Here is a 20,036-nt window from a genome sequence, read left to right as displayed (position 1 = left end):
GCGTGAGGGAGAATGGCTTTTCTTGATTTGAAATCAGCATGTTAACAAATGTATTTATTGAATGCCTGCCGAAAAACACTTCTGAAAGACAATTCCGAGCACAGGTAATGCATTTCTGCATACCCTACTGTCTATACAATGTCAACATGAGATCTCTACATATTACCTCTGTTACAAAACCTCTTCACAATACTTAATCTATAGTTTTCTTACAGATGTTTTTCACCCTTCACAAAACAGTACACATTTTATAGTGGGTCGGAAGGCTTTATGATCCCCACTGTTTGACACTAAACTTGGGATCAGAATTTTGCTAACATTAATACTTGCTTCATAGTAGATGGGGACTGTGGCAGAGCAAAGCTCTGCCCTTTTTAAATTGGCAGGGATGGGGTTAATTTCCCCTACCTGCCTGGGTTTATTATGTTCAGGTGGCTGGGGTTGATTAGCTTAATTAACGATCGATCAGCGCCCAGCCACCTGACATAAAAGGAGGCCTCTGCTTCTCAGTTGGAAGAGGGGAGCTGAGGAAACAGGTTGGTGGTTTGTGTGTATGTTTGAAAGTTTGAATCCAGTGAAGGTATTGCCCAGCCTGGAAATTGTTATTTTTGCTTTTTGTTTTGCTTTATTTGTGTTTAAATCCCCTTATTTTGGCCCTTGTGCCCTTTCATTTTTGTGTTTATTTATAATAAAATAGTTATTTTTTTGAACTACAGACTGTCTCTGGGCCTCTATCCACTCGCCAGCCTGCCACAGGGACCAATGCAAAGTTTCTGGTTGAACAGGCGACGTTATGAATGCAGAAGACATGTAGACAGGAAGATCTGCTGTAGAACATATTTAAAATGAGAATAACTACCCAAAACTGATTTATGACCAAGGATCGGTTAATACAAATATCAAAATAATTACCATTATGTTAAACATGTTGCAGGAATACATACAATAAAGCAGAATGGTGGGGAAAGCAATGCATTTTGTTTTAAACTCTACAGCCTGTTCAGCAACGCTGTAGATATGCTTATGTATGGCATGTGCTGTTACAGCAAGTGCGATTGTAACTTTTCCTTCATTGTTTTATTTGGGCATGCTTACTGCTGCTGTTCCAACCTGCTATTGTCTGGCATGTTTCCTTTTAGAATGAACTGCCGATTGTCAATGGAAAGCTGCAGCAGCCACAAGAAAACTCTGGATCTGACATGATGTACAAGATTGAAGATGTCCCTCCATGGTACCTTTGTATTCTGCTTGGTTTTCAGGTAAAGATATGAATTGTATAAACAGATCAGTTATCTCTGTTAATATAACCTGATACTCATCTTCAACACATATTGGGTCGTATAAATCTTTGTATTCAGCTCGGTTTTCAGGTAAAGATATGAATTGTATGAAAAGATCAGTTATCTGTTACTATAGCCTGATACTCTTGGTACCCCTTCACCAAACTCAGACCTTGGCTTGCTCACTTCATATGTTTGGATCCCAATAGTTATGGTTGAATCTCCATGCAGTCCCACAGCTCTCCTGGTAAGGCAGTGCTGTGTGGAGGGAGTTGCCAATCTTGGCTGGGGTCCCATAGGAAGCATTCCATTGTTCTCTTCACTACTGCAGGCTAGAGAACAAGCGTTTACACCAAACAACAAAACGTGCCTGCGAAGCTGTCCGAAGAGCTGGAAATTAAAAAATAAGACAATTGTATATCCCTTCACTGTAAAGTCCTGAAGTGATCTGTCATTGAATCAAATTGCTGGAATCCTGTTCTAGGTTTTGGATAGCAGCTGGGTATCCAGGCGGGAAAGCAGTAAGTGTGTGTGCACATTCCCAACTCCTGCTGGCACCAGAGGCAGTAGTTGTACGTTTAACGCGGTTGTATTTTTGTCAGCATTACCTGACATGTTTCAGCGGCACTATTGCAGTCCCATTCCTGCTAGCTGAATCGCTCTGCGTTGGGAAGGACCAGTACACCGTGAGCCAGCTCGTAGGGACCATTTTTACTTGTGTGGGGATAACAACACTCATACAGACCACATTTGGAGTCAGGTATGGAGCTATTTTTTATTCATTAATTTCATCATTAGGAAGTTTTGTATAGTTCCTACCTATGACCTCAAATACGGTATATTTCAACTACAAGCAATGAGCAAGAAATTAAATATTGTGAAACTACATGTGTCCACAATTGCTTTAACTAACTCTGCCTTGCAATTCCATTCAATACATAGGTCTCAATTGTGCAGCTTTGAAAGAAACATGTTATCAACTTTATACTATACTGTTTTTGAGATGATTACACTTTTTTTCAGGCTTCCTTTGTTTCAGGCCAGTGCATTTGCTTTTCTTGTTCCTGCTCGAGCTATTCTTGCTCTAGAGAAGTGGAAATGTCCCGATGAAGGTACAGTGAAGGCTGCTGGGTAAAATCACTGGCTCATTTAATCAACCGCATGCTGTAATCAAGTTTGCTTTCACCCAATATAAAATCCACTGATTTACTGGATCAGTATAGACCTCCTCTCTACCCATGTGTATTTGCTTGAAGCAGTGCCCCCTGTGTTCACACTGAAAGAGGTCTGCCTTATCCCTTCAAACACAACAAACTGCTGCGGCTCCCTGAATAAGGACGTTTATACTTAAACAGAATGATATGCTGCTGACAGTGAGGCTGTATCCACCAATTCACTTTTTGATTGAATGTACATCATTTCTCCATTGAACTCAACACTATACCTGATTGCTGAATAAACCTGGGAATGAAAAGCGTTTTGTTGACTCAATAATTGAATCAATCCCTTTATGTGGATGAAATGAAGGAGTAAAACTGATATCACATTTGAATGTGCATGATAATGGGGTGATAGCCAAGGCTACGGAAAGCATATCCCTCAAATGCCTTGTTGTTCTTTTTGTTTATTTGCATAAAACCCAGTCATCTGACATGACAATTAAGTTTGATAGACATATTTGGGCAGTCAAGACTGCCTTGAGGAAAAAGTTGCACTTGATTTGAAACATTTTGAAATAGTGCCAGGCATGGGGAGAGTCATGTAAATCAATGTGACTGTACCAGCAATGGTGCAGGCCATGGGGAGAGTATACTAACAGTGTGAACAACAAAGAGATACAGAAAATACAAAAATGTAATACAGTGGGAAAAACACAGCTAAAAGTGGTCCCACTAAAGGGAGGTTCAGATGCAGGAACCTTCTCCCATACACCGACACTGTTGTGGAATTTTAACATAAATGAAATACTATTTTTGGATTTCAAAAAAGCCCGGGTCCACAAATGCTGGTAAAGCCCAGCCAGCAGTGTGTCTCCAGAGGAGCGTGTGGCAGAACGCTATCCCTGTTATAAGACCCAACAGGAGATTGAATCCATCACTGCTGATTACAAAACCAAACAGGAGATTGAATCCATCACTGCTGATTACAAAACCAAACAGGAGACTGAATCCATCACCACTGATTACAAAACCAAACAGGAGACTGAATCCATCACCACTGATTACAAAACCAAACAGGAGACTGAATCCATCACCGCCAATGCTTCAACTGTTCACATCTTATAAACCATGTAAGATGCCAACTTTATGAAAACTCTTTGCTACCAGCACCCTACATTGTTACCTTTGAAGTCATATAGCTGCGATATTGTGGTCATCTCGTACTGTTTTGTTTCTGGATGAAAATACTAACATCTTTGCTAAATGTTCCTCATACTAGCACACATACAAGTATGTCAGCAAATAGAAGAAATCTATTTTTACATTTAACATAAACAAGATTGTACCTCTTTGTAGAAGTCATTTTACAAAGCTGACTAATGTCATTTGAGGTATTGACTTCATATGGCTGCCATAATGAGATTGTGTGACTTTTAGTATTATACATTATATAGACACTGTCTTCATTTCTGATACGTAGTTTTTTTCTGTCCTTATCAATGATACAGATCACATTTTTGCAGTGTCTTTTAGCTGTCATGATTCCATCAGTCAGCTTTGATTACACTGTGTAACAATTTTTTTTTTTTGTTCCTGGGTAGTAAGTGTTATTTCCTAATTGCTTATGCCTCAAAAGTATAGAAAATGGCTATTATTCCCCACAAACTTTGCTTTTGTGACCAGGACAGTGATATTTCAAAATATCACTATTTCCAATGGGAAAACGGGCAGATGTGTGACTTTTCGTTCACATAAAGTCAGAAAAAAACAACATATGAATCCAAATTAACATATATTTATACTAAAGTAATACAAAAATGACTACAAAAGATTTAGAAGTGAGAAGTTTTTCGAGATTTACGTTTATACTGTATTTTGAAATATCACTGTCCTGGTCACAAAAGCAAAGTTTGTGGGGAATAATAGCCATTTTCTATACTTTTGAGGCATAAGCAATTAGGAAATAACACTTACTACCCAGGAACAAAAATTGTGTTACATAATGTATTGCTGTCATGTAGTTAATGAATTGTGGACACATTTGTTTTAACTTCTGACCATGTTTCAGAAATCATGCTAAAAACAGGGTAAGGTCTAATTAACTGATATAGTAAACTTTTGCAAGTGTGTTGCCAGTTATTTATTTATTTATTTATTTTTAAATAATAATAATAATTATAACCAGTGTTTCTATGTTATTCTCTGAATCCACCTAGTGGGCATAAATACATATTACACTTGGACAGAGTGTTTCGAAATACCCATATACTGCCTATTGCATTTGTCTATTACACATGCATTATACAATAGTAAACCTTCATATTTATAAAGCCCTCCGCGCATAAGTGGTGTTTGAAGGATCACTGTCTTACTTATTCTGTGAAGTGCTAATAGGCAGTACGAACAGTAGAACATGTAAAAGCCATGGTTAGCACTCTTTTCATTGAATATTTGTTTTTAAAGTTTAACTGCACTTTTCTTTTTTTCTAGATGTGATTTATGGAAATTGGACTTTTCCCTTGAACACATCCCACATATGGCAACCAAGGATACGAGAAGTACACATTCAAACCCTACTGTTCCAACTCTAAATCAAAAGTGACCAATCTTAGTCTGCGTTCACTGTACAAACTTTAATGTTGCTGTTTGCTGGCATGTATTGAAGCACAGAGGGGGATAACTGACAGTTCAAGTGTGTGTATTATGTACTTTATTCATAGACACTGCTACACTTGTCAGAGCAGCTACAGTAGGTCTACAAGTATGTTTAGCAAATGAAACAACATACAAACCTCAGGGCAATGCTGTGAAAAATGTTCTTGTCCTTGTGATCGTGTCCAGTATGATTGAAGTGTTGATTGGTGTTCCCTCATTGCAGATTCAGGGTGCGATCATCGTGTCCAGTGTGATTGAAGTGCTGATTGGTCTGGTGGGGCTGCCAGGCATGCTGCTGAGCTACATCGGGCCTCTCACAGTCACACCTACCATCTCCCTGATCGGCCTGTCAGTATTCCAGGCAGCGGGGGACCGGGCTGGATCTCACTGGGGCCTGTCACTGCTGTAAGGTTCCCTGCTGTTAAAATCCTTGGAGCTCACAGAAAACTTAAATCAATTATTACCTGTCATGAAATTCAATTCACTATATTTGTTTCAAATGTGTAGTTTTGAAAGAAACACATGTACAGTGTGTAAAGAGAGTTCTCAGCTTGCTTGCCTTGCCTTACAGGAAATCTCTTACACTACTTGCACTTCCTTGGTCATTTCCCCTCAACAGTCTTCTGGTTCAAGCATCTTACTGGCTGTAAAGCATGTCAGACATTGGGGGAAGCAGCTGCCCATTGAAAGGGTGGGAACATTTCTATTTACCAGCTGAATCAACGATGAAAGATGAAAGCAAGGCCGAAAATTTTTAACTTGCTGTAGGTGTAGCACCAGAGATCATGTTTTAGAATGCATTTCTCTTTCAAGTACACATCTGAGCCCTTCAGATTCATGTTACCTCTTCTCAGCACTAGCAACATTGGCACAGATTGGTTCGTGCTGAGGCATGGCCTGCTCTGGACATTAAAACTTTTTTTTTTTTTTTTTTTTCCAGATCCATTTTCTTGATCGTGTTGTTTGCTCAGTACCTGAGGAATGCAAAGTGTCCTGTGCCTGTCTATAGGTGGGGGAAAGGATGCACTATTGTTAAAATACAAATATTCAAAATGTTTCCGGTAAGGTTATCTTTTAACTTTGTATTTTATTATGTTTGTTATTCATGAAACTGTTTAAGACTGCTGGCGGTTTCTTTTACCATCTAAAAGGAATAACTTTACTTAATCAAAAAGACTTCAAATAACTCAATAACTTTACTTAATCAATCAAAAAGTCTTCAAATAACTCCTGATTTAATGCTTTCTGAGTAAGGCCCTGTGGCAGAGCAGAGCTCTACCCTGTCCTGTATAGATTGGCAGGGATGGGGTTAAATTCCCCTACCTGCCTGGGTTTATTGTGTTCAGGTGGCTGGGGTTGATTGGAATAATTAACGATCAATCAATACCCAGCCACCTGACATAAAAGGAGGCCTCAGCTTCCCATTAGGGAGCTGAGGAAGCTAGCCAATGGTTGTGCGTGCGTTCGTGCGTTTTTTTTTTAATATTCTGATCCAGTGAAGGCATTGCCCAGCCTAGAAATCTTTATTTTTGTAAGTTTTGCTTTGTGTTTTTGTTATTTGCGCTTAAATACCTTTGTTTTGGCCCTTGTGTCCTTTTATTTTGTGATTTGTTATTAAAAGTATTAATTTTTTGAACTGCAGTCTGTCTCTGGGCCGCCATACACTCTCCAGCCTGTCACAGGCCCTTATAATATTTAGAAGCTTAGGCTACAATTCAGAGGAGGGATTATTGAATGATTGCTCTCAATTTATATTTATATATATATATATATATATATATATATATATATATATATAATATATATATATATATATATATTAAAATAAAAGTTTGGGGGTTTGGGTCTATTTTTTAATTTTATTCCTGTACTTAAGTGGAGTTGACAGATCTGCTCCGTCTTTGGTTTTTGGGTGAAGGGCATGGCTTCATCACAGTCCATCCTGCTGACCTGGCATCGTTAGATCACTTTCTATTCCAGAGAGCCTGGCTTCTTTTTCTCCCCTTAACAGATAGTCCATGATCACCACTCTCACCATACCCAAACAAGCAGTCATGATCACTACTCTCACCATAACCATGTCTGCATCTGCATGGGTGAGCAGGGCTTTCCATCGGGCCACTCTCCTGCTGTATCTGCCAGACCCAGTGCTTTCTGCTCTGTGCATCTGCATGGGTGAGCAGGGGTTTCTGTCAGGCCACTCTTCTGCTGTAGCCCAGCCTGTGCAGAACCTGTTGTAATACATGTTGGCTCAGTTTGTGGAGCTAGCTTTGTCATTGGTTGGAATGGACCTGCCAAGCAGCTCCATGTGCACGGTTTGTGACTGTCGATAGGTGGCCAGGGACACTTTTCAGTGGTCAGACTTTTCTGACAGTAAGTCACTCTAACATTCTGCACACACCCATTTGAAAGTCCAAGATCTCTGGCAATCTGCTTCACACTTCATCACCTTTCAGAATGCCCAATTACACGACCTCATGTAAAGGCTAAATATTTCCTGGCTGTTTAGAATGGGATCCCAAGCTAAGCTGCTGTCATTGGTTCATTGGGAGCCTTCAGGAGCTACCTGAATAAAAGTTTCAATTGGACAACCATGCACCAGTCGCCCAAACAGCTTGCTCTCATTTGCACTTTTCTTATATTATTTATGTGTTTTTATGTGAGAAATTCCCATCTTGTGTGATATGCTACACTGAAAGTTGTATTTGTTTCATGAGGTACATTACTTTTCTTTCCTTTCTAGATTATCATGGCCATCATGGTGGTTTGGCTGATTTGCTATATTCTAACTCTGACTGATGTTCTACCGACTGACCAGGACCATTATGGGTATAAAGCTCGGACAGACGCTCGGGGGGAGATCTTGTCTCGGGCACCGTGGTTCAGGTTACCTTATCCCTGTGAGATGTATTAGTATTATTTTTTATTGATAATGGGTTTTGATTTACTGCTTCCCATATTAACTGCAATTATATCTTCTTGTAATACAATTGTCCAAATCTAAAATATCCCCTCCCCAGCACATTGAAAAATGAACTTGTAACCATCATTTTTAATAATAAAATGGATTAGACAAATTAGTGCTGTGATTGGCTGAACAAGATCACATGACCGTGCAGTAATAATTGTCTTACCACAGGGCTATGACATCAAACACCTACTCACTTACCTGATCGATTAATATGACTATGCCTCAATAACAATAATTAAACATGAATGACTTTCCACAAGTTAATTTTAACCTTATAGGAGTCATTTGAACAGTTTCTTAATGAGAGTGAAGCAGAACCACCACCCTCCAAATTCAGAAACAGATTAAAACACAGTTCTAATCTCTCCTGCTCTCTCTGCTGACACAGCCGTTGGGCTTTTAAACAAGGTCTGCTTCGACATACAATTCTATTTTGCTCGACACGGACAGGAGGGACTGCGCAACCTGACACAGAAGTCGTTTGTCATCAATACAGATGACCCTGTTGTTTAATGCGCAAACAGAAAACCATAAAAATGTCACTGAGGTCAACTGTGAAAGTGCTCATGGTACATGTTTGTCCAGCCTGGTGATTCTATGTGCCCTGTCAACAGTTTTAAAAAAAATATTTGTGTTAATTACCATGGAAACATGATGTCTTGCATTCAGAGCAAGATGGACTTTCAGTACGTTACACAAACCACTCAAACTGCTCAAACTTTCAGTAGGTTACACAAACCACTCTAATGCTGGTTACAGTCCAGGGAAATAATTTCGGTTACTGGTCATTGGCCTGAAAACAGCTTCCAAAATTATTGGTCAGCTTCTCTTAAACAGCATAGAACCTGGAGTAGGAGTTTCAAAAAGACGCCTCCTCCATTCACAGTCTCACACCAAGAAGGCCCTCCCTCTATGTCGGCCCCAAGTGGCAATGCAGTGGCTGGCTGTTCCGTGAATCCTCCCTTAGATGTGGGAAATCAGCATGCTTTCAATTCCAATTGCTATTTAATCCTGAAATGTTACTATAAATGGCAATGTTCAAGTAATGTTTATGTCAAATAAGAAAAGTAAAAAACATATGTCACAATGAACCAGTCCTCAGGGACTATTTTTTCTCATTTTTTCCTTAAAGCTAGTTTGCTGGGCTTGTGAATGGCGCATCCAGTAAAAGCACTCCGCGTGGAGTTCAGGATGCTCCTTATAGCCTGGAGATCGCGGGTTAGAATCCAGGCTATGTCATTGCCGACCGTGACCAGGAGCTACTAGGGCGGCGCACAATTGGCAGAGTGCCGCCCGGCTAGGGAGGGCTTAGGTCGGCAGGGCAATCCACGGTTCACCATGCACCAGCAACTCCTTTGGCTGATAGGGTGCCTGCAGGTCTGCTGTGGAGCTATTCAGATCTGTGTTGTCCTCTGGCACTATAGGTGTGATGGCTTCACTGTGGATCTACAGTACGAAAAAAGATGGCTAGACAGGTACACGTTTCAGTGGACGCATGTGTCAGCCGCCATTCCTTGAGTCGCTGGGGGGTTGCAGCGGTGAATTGGGATTAATAAAATTCAATTGGTGATTCCAAATTGGGGAGAAAACATTGTTCATTTCTTTATGTAGCATAATCAGCAATAATATCAGTAAAATCACGTGACAGAAATATAATGAATCTTGGTTGTAAATCTCCCTCCCAACCTGTCAGGGTGCTAAGCAGCAAAAGTAGGGTTCTTTGGACAGGCTTTCCTGACACTTCTTTCCCAGGGTCGGGAAGTCGGTCAGTCTGGAAGAAGATGAGACTCTGTTGCAAGAACGTATTGACCTGGAAGCAGCTGCAGATTGCAGAGACAGCTGCACTCGTTTACCAAGAGGTCATGCGTGATAGCATAAAAGGGGACGGAGAATCGCAATCTACTCCTTCACTTGTTTTTTTTTAAAGAGACTGGAAGGATCATGAGAGACCCAGTGAAAGCTGAAAAAGAGTATTTGTGAGTGTTTTGTTTGTTTGTCGCTGTTAGTAATTGTCTTTGTTTGTGAACCACCAGATGGCTAACATGTATCAGGAGCTGTCACCTTGGGCCAGCACAAAATAAATTGTTATCACCCACCACGAGCACTACTGCACGCACCCACACTGGTGACCGTGTCTAGTGAAATGACCTGTAAGACAGAAAGGGTTAGAGTTAGGGTCAAGGGATTTCTTGAACTGAAAGTGGACACTTTATATTAACCCACACATGTTCTTTTCCTCAGGTCAGTGGGGCATACCAACAGTGACAGCTGCTGGAGTTCTGGGGATGTTCAGTGCAACGCTATCTGGAATAATTGAATCCATAGGCGATTATTACGCTTGTGCAAGACTGGCAGGCGCGCCACCCCCACCCATTCATGCAATTAACAGGTATCCACAATTCTGTGCATTGTCACGTTGTTTCTGAGGGGTGTCTAGTCTCGCTACTCAAGCGACTGTCTGGAGATCCAAGGAAGACTGGCACTAGTTGAATGTTTCTAGCTGGTCGTGTCACATGACTGAAGTATGATTTAACCTTAACTCTTACACTGTAGGCATGGGATTCCCCAAAGACACCTTAACACCTACACTGTGTGTATGGGATTCCCCAAGATGCCTCAACTCTTACACAGTGCATGAGATTCCCCAAGACACCTCAGCTCTGATACTTTGTGTGGGATTCTCCAAGATAACCAACAGCATACAAACAAAAACATATGGAAATGATATTCCAGGAACATTCTTTATGAGTTGACAATATGAAAATAATAGCTTGGTGCTTGTCTACAGCTCATTTTTTGTAGCACTGTACTTGACACTTATGTTGGCAACCTGGCTGAAAAAAAAAAGAGGCAAGCTGAGAAAAATATTATTACGTGTATGATTGTGATGTATTGTTTTACATTCTATTCAGGGGTATTTTTACTGAAGGCATCTCCTGTATAATAGCTGGTCTGATGGGGACAGGGAATGGTTCCACCTCATCAAGCCCAAATATCGGGGTTCTTGGTATAACAAAGGTATGTACTATTGACTAACTGACCAGGGATGACGGGGATGTTCACTCCAACATGTTTCACATTGAAATGTATGGTAATGCATGCACAGGGTAAGCCTGCCCCATACTCCACAGTCCATAAGCATGTTCCACATTGAAATGTATTGTAATGCATGCACAGGGCAAGCTCACACCATACTCTACAGTCCATAAGCATGGATGCTGCATGCTGATTGGCTGTTGAGAATTTTTACAGTGCTGTTAAATAGCACAATTCAATTAATACATTTTCAGTGCACTGCATATTAAACTCTCAATAAATATACACATTGTTGTGATATCTTTTTAAAAGTTTTTAAAAAAGAGTGACATTCCTTTCCTCCCATTTAATCTTTTCAGAGGCATGACAGTAGACAAGTGGGCTCGAATTACAAGAACCAAAAAATATAACAAGACATACAACAATCTAACAAGTCAACAACTTAATGAAATCAAAATAAAGTAAAATACTTGGGCAGCTGGTGTTTTTATTGATTGGATGAAACAAAGAAATCATCATCGACTTAAAAACTGTTTGTCTTGCAAATGTTAAATAGTCTGTTAGGAGAATTCTATGCTTCAGTGCGTAATTTGGCTGGTCAAAAGTGCTAAATTTCTGCGTTGTTATTAGCCTCCATGCTGGTCTCAATCACGCCGTAAACAGTGCTGACAGAAACCGCAGTGATAGCCTGTTAATGACTAAGCATTTAAAAATGCCAATCATGTGTTCTTGTATTACAGGGCCGTAGCCAGCCATGAAAAATCACAAGGCACTTGCCCATTTACCCCCCACCCCCACCCCTGCATTGTGTCGCTGTAGTCTACAATAACAGTAACAGATTTTGAAGAACACAGAGGCTCTAAATATCAGCAGGACTTTTAATGTATGCAAATAACGAGGGATGAAATCCATTTTGTTTTGCGACAAAGCAACGCGTTAAAGAGCCTAAATAAATAATTATTAGTATGATTTTAACCAAGGCCCATGCCTCGGGTGCCTCATAGCTGGCTACAGGCTTGGATTCGCTTCTCCAGGTCAGCGGTAGTAATGTGCGGCTAGTGAACTTTGTCCGTGCCTCGTTTTCTGCATATTTTCATTATTAAAAAAAGTACATGACTGGCATTTTTAAATGCTTGTTTACTAACAAGGCTAAGATTGCGAGTTACGTCAGATCTGTTTACGAAGTGATTAAGACCAGCTCAGAGGCTTCATTCATTAAATAGAAAGTTGAAAACCTCCAATTTAATGTCTACAACAAATAGAACCTCGTTTGAGGGACTCTTTTTTTCTCCAAAGCGAAAGGATATATAATATATATGTTTTTCTAAATAATGTTTTCTTTTTTTAATTGTATCAGTTTTATAAGCGGGATAACACACGACAGGGCTTGTGTGTTGTGTTGGCTTTGCTTTGTGCCTCCAACCCAACCACAGCAGTACGTTAATGCACAACCCCACAAACTGCTCCCTATCTTTCCAGGCTTCAGAAGACTGACATGGTAAACTTGATATGGTTTCCATTTTCCAAGTTGAAAGACTTTATCATTTACATTATTTATTTTCTCCACTATCCTGTATGGCCCTTGCCATTGAGCCAAAAACATATGGACATGGGAGGGTAATAACACAATAACTTTGTATCCCACAGTAAACTTCCTTAATCAGGCCCTTATTTACCTTTCTCATCTTGTCTTTCATTTTTTATAATGTGCTCTACCACATTTTCCCTGGTAATTGGTTTCTCCTCCCAAATCTCTCTAAATATATCGAGTATGCCCCTTGGCAAAAGCCTGGGAACCTCTCTAACTGAAAACACGAGGTAGGGGAGGAGACTATCCCAGTCTCTCCTGTCCTCCTGTATCACCTTTTTCAACATTTTGCTTCAGGGTTTTACATGCTTCCCTGTACACTTCCCTCCAGGGAGCCTCTGGAATTTACCCTGGGACCTTTGTTTTTGACTATGAGTTTTCCTTGTTTTACCTGGAGCTCCCACTATCTCCTCTTCAAAAGGGAATTCCTCAGACAATACCTCGCCCTGGTCCCTAGAGTGGTTCAGTATGGAGCAGGGTTCATGCTTGTTTTCTGTTTCAGGTGGGCAGCAGGCGAGTGGTTCAGTATGGAGCAGGGATCATGCTTGTTTTAGGGACAGTGGGAAAGTTCACTGCACTGTTTGCATCATTACCAGATCCTATTCTTGGGGGGATGTTCTGCACCTTATTTGGTAGGTAGTTCCTCATCTGTGTTTATGCTAAAGTCCAGTTGTACACACTTGAAAATATTTAACTTAATGTGAAAATTGGTACTCTAGTGATATGTGGGGAAAAAAGTCATTCTCTAGTTGATTGTGTGAAAAAATGATCAAAACTTCTGGAATATGTTGAAAATATTTTGCTGCAATCTGGGATACAACAAAGGTAAAGTAATGCTTATCTGCAGGAAATTCTATCATGCTTTAGTACCCTTTAAAACATGATAGTCTAGCATTGTAGAGGATATTAATGCATGATATTCTGACTGTAGATGGTTTTCTCTACAATATCAGAATAGCATGCTTTAATACCCTCTACAGTCAGAATAGCATGCTTTAATACTATCTACAGTCAGAATAGCATGCTTTAATACCCTCTACAGTCAGAATAGCATGCTTTAATACCCTCTACAGTCAGAATAGCATGCTTTAATTCCCTATACAGTCAGAATAGCATGCTTTAATATTCTCTACAGTCAGAATAGCATGCTTTAATATTCTCTACATTCAGAATAGCATGCTTTAATACCCTCTACAGTCAGAATAGCATGCTTTAATACCCTCTACAGTCAGAATAGCATGCTTTAATACCCTCTACAGTCAGAATAGCATGCTTTAATACCCTCTACAGTCAGAATAGCATGCTTTAATACCCTCTACAGTCAGAATAGCATGCTTTAATATTCTCTACAGTCAGAATAGCATGCTTTAATACCCTCTACAGTCAGAATAGCATGCTTTAATACCCTCTACAGTCAGAATAGCATGCTTTAATACCCTCTACATTCAGAATAGCATGCTTTAATACCCTCTACAGTCAGAATAGCATGCTTTAATACCCTCTACAGTCACAATAGCATGCTTTAATACCCTCTACAGTCACAATAGCATGCTTTAATACTCTCTACAGTCAGAATAGCATGCTTTAATAACCCCTAGTCAGAATAGCATGCTTTAATACCCTCTACAGTCAGAATAGCATGCTTTAATACCCTCTACAGTCAGAATAGCATGCTTTAATACTCTCTAGTCAGAATAGCATGCTTTAATACTCTCTACAGTCAGAATAGCATGCTTTAATACCCTCTACAGTCAGAATAGCATGCTTTAATACCCTCTACAGTCAGAATAGCATGCTTTAATACCCTCTACAGTCAGAATAGCATGCTTTAATACCCTCTACAGTCAGAATAGCATGCTTTAATACCCTCTACAGTCAGAATAGCATGCTTTAATACCCTCTACAGTCAGAATAGCATGCTTTAATACTCTCTAGTCAGAATAGCATGCTTTAATACCCTCTACAGTCAGAATAGCATGCTTTAATACCCTCTACAGTCAGAATAGCATGCTTTAATACCCTCTACAGTCAGAATAGCATGCTTTAATACCCTCTACAGTCAGAATAGCATGCTTTAATACCCTCTACAGTCAGAATAGCATGCTTTAATACCCTCTACAGTCAGAATAGCATGCTTTAATACCCTCTACAGTCAGAATAGCATGCTTTAATACCCTCTACAGTCAGAATAGCATGCTTTAATACCCTCTACAGTCAGAATAGCATGCTTTAATACCCTCTACAGTCAGAATAGCATGCTTTAATACTCTCTAGTCAGAATAGCATGCTTTAATACCCTCTACAGTCAGAATAGCATGCTTTAATACCCTCTACAGTCAGAATAGCATGCTTTAATACCCTCTACAGTCAGAATAGCATGCTTTAATATTCTCTACATTCAGAATAGCATGCTTTAATACCCTCTACAGTCAGAATAGCATGCTTTAATACCCTCTACAGTCAGAATAGCATGCTTTAATACCCTCTACAGTCAGAATAGCATGCTTTAATACTCTCTAGTCAGAATAGCATGCTTTAATACCCTCTACAGTCAGAATAGCATGCTTTAATACCCTCTACAGTCAGAATAGCATGCTTTAATACCCTCTACAGTCAGAATAGCATGCTTTAATACCCTCTACAGTCAGAATAGCATGCTTTAATACCCTCTACAGTCAGAACAGCATGCTTTAATACTCTCTACAGTCAGAATAGCATGCTTTAATACCCCCTACAGTCAGAATAACATGCTTTAATACTCTCTACAGTCAGAATAGCATACTTTAATACTCTCTACAGTCAGAATAGCATGCTGTAATACCATATACAATGTCAGAATATCATGCTGTAATACCATTTACAATGTCAGGATGTTTATTTTCTTTCCTGTTTAATGTCCACTGTTACAGAGATGCAGACATCTCAGCTGCACACCCTAGACAAACCTTTGCCTCAGTCCTCTTGTACTTTTCATATTCTCATTGAGTTTTATGTTATATTATCATTCAGGAATGATAACTGCAGTTGGACTCTCCAATTTACAGTTTGTGGACTTGAACTCCTCCCGGAATCTGTTTGTATTGGGCTTTTCAATGTTCTTTGGCTTGACTCTGCCAAATTACTTGGATACCCACCCAAAGTCCATTAACACAGGTATGAACAAGTCTACATTCAATTACATTGTCTGATAGAAATGTATGGGAGACAGTGGCTTTGCTCTTATAAACTTTTAGTATAGTAAAAGCACAGCAAAATTTAATAAAGCAAAGTGAAAGTATGTGAAAGCATAGGTACGCATTGCAAAGCTAGAGGTATGGTAAAGCATATTAAAAACATGGTAAACTATAGTAAATGCATAGAATAACCTTGGGAAAAGTATAGGAAAAAAGGTAAATTACAGTGCAAAAGTTATTTCATAAGGGTGGCTGCACTAGCTTCCCTCACAGTAATCTATTAGAGGAGTGTGTGGATTACACTAATGCTACACTAGCTTCCAGTAATGTGTTAGAGTGTGTGGATTACGCTAATATCCTCTGATATATGTTCATTGTATTTAATTTCTTATCTGTTAAGAAGAATGAATTTAAATTAAAAATGTTTGCTTAAATTATCTGCAGGTGTACTGGAAATTGACCAAATACTTACTGTCTTGATGACGACTGAAATGTTTGTCGGAGGCTGCCTTGCCTTTATCTTAGACAATACCATACCAGGTATAGTTGTTTGATTCATTTTTTATGTACTTATTAGATTTGTCAATAATGTAAAACAAGATGTAATTACTGTGAAAAAGGGGATCACCACAAATAAACCATGAATAAGAGCAGAACAACTGGGGATATTTGTTCTTCATTTAACCCCACAAACAGTTTTCTGCAAAGGTGATTGCCAAGAGTGGTACCATGCTGACCATACATAATGTACAGCAGAAGCTATCATATCTAATCCTGTAAGATACAAAGCCCTCTATTAATACAGAGCCTGTCATAGCTAATCCTGTAAGATACAAAGCCCTCTATTAATACAGAGCCTGTCATAGCTAATCCTGTAAGATACAAAGCCCTCTATTAATACAGAGCTTGTAATAGCCGATCCTGTATGATACAAAGCCCTCTATTAACGGATACACCTCTGGTATGTGTTATTTACAGAGGCTGCTATCTGCTGACCAGTACTGATGGAAACAACAATGCACATTTTACGATGGGTCTAAAACAGTAAATTCAGTTCTAGCAGGACAAAATGGATTCAGTTGCAGATAAAAAAAAGAAGACATTTAGGATTTCAATTTTACTTTTTACATGCTGACACTTCACATAAAATAAACTGCCCAGTCTAACCATATTGTAAAAGAAAGCAAGGGAGGAAAGCCAGGTTGTGTTTGTGCGCTCTACAAATCCAGGTTGTGTTTGTGTGCTCTACAAAGCCAGGTTGTGTTTGTGTGCTCTACTAAACCAGGTTGTGTTTGTGTGCTCTACAAAGCCAGGTTGTGTTTGTGTGCTCTACAAATCCAGGTTGTGTTTGTGTGCTCTACAAAGCCAAGTTGTGTTTGTGTGCTCTACAAAGCCAGGTTGTGTTTGTGTGCTCTATAAAGCCAGGTTGTGTTTGCGTGCTCTACAAAGCCAGGTTGTGTTTGCGTGCGCTCTTTTGTTGTTGTGTTTTTTTTTTAAAGCCATTTCTGTCTCAGGTTAACACCCATTTAAAGTGAAAAAAAAGAAACCTCTCAAATTACTTTGAATAGTTTACATGCAGTCCCGTACTTTGGTCTTTAGACACGTTAATGTACCTGACATTGTTAATTTATAATGCCCCAATGTTAATAATGCAACTACAATGCAGTATGACATCTCTCTCTGAGATGCAGTATTTTCACATATTTTCATGGACATCTGGAGCCAATTAAATCGAATATGACAGGTTCTACTGTATTTAGGGCTTGTCAGTCACCATTACAGAAACTCATTTTGCAGGTTACAATTACGAACAAATACGTTTCAATGCATTTCACCTGGAGTGACATCAAGACAGAGGTAAGTACAGTGTAATAACATTTGGTGGTGAGAAATCAATGAAATCATTCCTATATCTCTGAAGATGGAACGATTGTTTATTGAAAGATACCAAGACATGCACAAGGGGATTCTTAGTGTTCCTCCTCAATGTCATTATAACTGCTGCAGGTTAGTAATGATCTTCTCGTGAATCCCAGGTACCAAGAAAGAGCGAGGTCTGCTGGAGTGGAAGGAGGGGGCCCACGCTAACAGTGACATGACTATGAGTCTGCAGACCTACGACTTCCCAGTGGGGATGAGCTGTGTGAAGAGAACTAAGTGCTTGAGATTCATTCCAATCTGTCCAGCGTTCAGAGGATTCAGGCAGAAGCAGAATGTGGAATCGAGGGACACAACGGAGGAGAGCGTTGCCAGCACAAAAGTGTAACATGGATAGTTTCTTCACACAAGCTCCAGCACTAGAACACTGTCATTGCCTGTTTAATTGAACTATCATTTATAGTAATGTATCCTTCTTATGAAATATTCAAGCAAAATGTGTAAATGTCAAAGCACCAATTTACTTTTAACAAGGCAAAATCTGTAATAGTAAATGTTAAAACTAGAATTTGGTAACTTAAAGGAATGCTAACCAAGTTTTTAAAAGCCATTGTCTTCTACAGTATTGTATTAGCATTAGCAGCATTGTCATGAGAACAGAAGAACATTTATGAACAAGAGGCCAGCATTCAGCCAATCAGAGCTCAACCAGTTCCTTACAGCTGATTGATCTTACAACGTTGTCAAGTTGAGTGTTAAAGGATCCCAGTGAATCAGCACCAGCAACATGACTAGGTAGCCCATTTCATCCCCTCACCACACTCTGTGTGAAAAAGTGTCTCCTTCAGCAACATGACTAAGTAGCCCATTTCATCCCCTCACTACTCTGTGTGAAGAAGTGTCTCCTTCAGTAACATCGCTAGGTAGCCCATTTCATCCCCTCACCACTCTCTGTGTGAAGAAGTGTCTCCTTCAGCAACATGACTAAGTAGCCCATTTCATCCCCTCACTACTCTGTATGAAGAAGTGTCTCCTTCAGTAACATCGCTAGGTAGCCCATTTCATCCCCTCACCAATCTCTGTGTGAAGAAGTGTCTCCTTCAGCAACATGACTAGGTAACCCATTCCATCCCCTCACCACTCCGTATGAAGAAGTCTCTCCTTCCCTCTGCCCTAAGTCTATCCATTAATTTCTAAACTGTCCTCTAGTCCAGGTTTCTGTGCTGTGGTCCTCCTCTTTTTGTGTAGAAGATTTTTTGGTGTTTTGCTTGCTTTGTATATTTATATTCAGTTTTTTTTTTTAAATACAATACTAGATAAAAAATGATATAATTATATTCAGTGCTTTAAGTCACATGATCTGATTTCAGCTAGACCAGTGGTTCTCAGCCTCCCCGACGACCCATTGCTGTAGTGTCCCAGGTCTGTGACTCCGCCCCCTATCAGCACAAGAACAGGTGTACAAAAATAAAAACAAGGCAATGTGTTTTACTGAACTATTTTAAAAAATAAACTGAGAAAGAGATGAACCAGTTTAAAAATGGGTGACTACAAATTACATGTTGTAGAACTGCAGAAACAAGATATTGAACTGCGCAGTGAGTCAGTGGGAAGGCTGTGCTGGTTTATGTTTCACCAGCTCTTGAATTGTTGGTGCAGTTTTTGCGAGTGCACATCAAAGGTCATCTTCAGGGGCTAATTGGCTCTGATGCCTCTTTGAAAAGACACTTCAATACACTTCCACTATGATGGGGCCACGTCACAAAGGAGACAAATACTGCCAGTCTGTATCCTAACACAGTGGCTACTCTCAGAAGTAAGTCAACTCAAACAATGTCTCCTCCTCCCTCAGCTGGATTCTAACTTGGTTTAAATGTGTTTGGGACTTTAGCAGTCATGGTAGGATTTTAAGTGGGTGGGTATTTATCTTCATAGTTGTGGCTGTTAAACCCAGACCCCTAACACCATATACATGAGCAGTCAGAAAGTACTGCTGTGCTCCAGAAACCTGCTCTGGGTTGATTCAGTTTTAGTAGTTGTACTCATTCTGCCAGTAGCTAAAAGGCCCAGGAGGATGGTGACTGGTAACTGTAGCATGTTCTGCCATTTTACCTCTGATTCTAATGTATGTATTACACTATATAACACAATTTTTGTTCCTTGGTAGTAAGTGTTATTTCCTAATTGCTTATGCCTCAAAAGTATAGAAAATGGCTATTATTCCCCACAAACTTTGCTTTTGTGACCAGGACAGTGATATTTCAAAATATCACTATTTCCAATGGGAAACGGGCA

The 20,036-nt window shown here is 39.7% G+C and overlaps 1 protein-coding gene across 1 annotated transcript; it reads left to right on the top strand.

Annotated features, from left to right (window-relative positions):
* Positions 1-1,145: 1,145 nt before the first annotated feature.
* slc23a1 (solute carrier family 23 member 1) lies at positions 1,146-19,917 on the top strand. The gene is made up of 13 exons (XM_041265414.1): positions 1,146-1,259; positions 1,883-2,040; positions 2,304-2,392; positions 4,931-5,000; positions 5,309-5,500; positions 6,036-6,156; positions 7,839-7,995; positions 10,308-10,455; positions 10,979-11,084; positions 13,193-13,322; positions 15,700-15,843; positions 16,308-16,403; positions 17,900-19,917. The coding sequence occupies exons 1-13, from the start codon at positions 1,200-1,202 to the stop codon at positions 18,127-18,129; spliced, it is 1,701 nt and encodes a 566-aa protein (XP_041121348.1). The 5' UTR covers positions 1,146-1,199; the 3' UTR covers positions 18,130-19,917.
* Positions 19,918-20,036: the final 119 nt, after the last annotated feature.

This window comes from Polyodon spathula, chromosome 12, assembly GCF_017654505.1.
Source record: "Polyodon spathula isolate WHYD16114869_AA chromosome 12, ASM1765450v1, whole genome shotgun sequence".
In the NCBI taxonomy this organism is placed as follows: domain Eukaryota; kingdom Metazoa; phylum Chordata; class Actinopteri; order Acipenseriformes; family Polyodontidae; genus Polyodon; species Polyodon spathula.
Note: the sequence above shows the minus strand (reverse complement) of the source record. Positions and strands in the feature narration are given on the sequence as shown.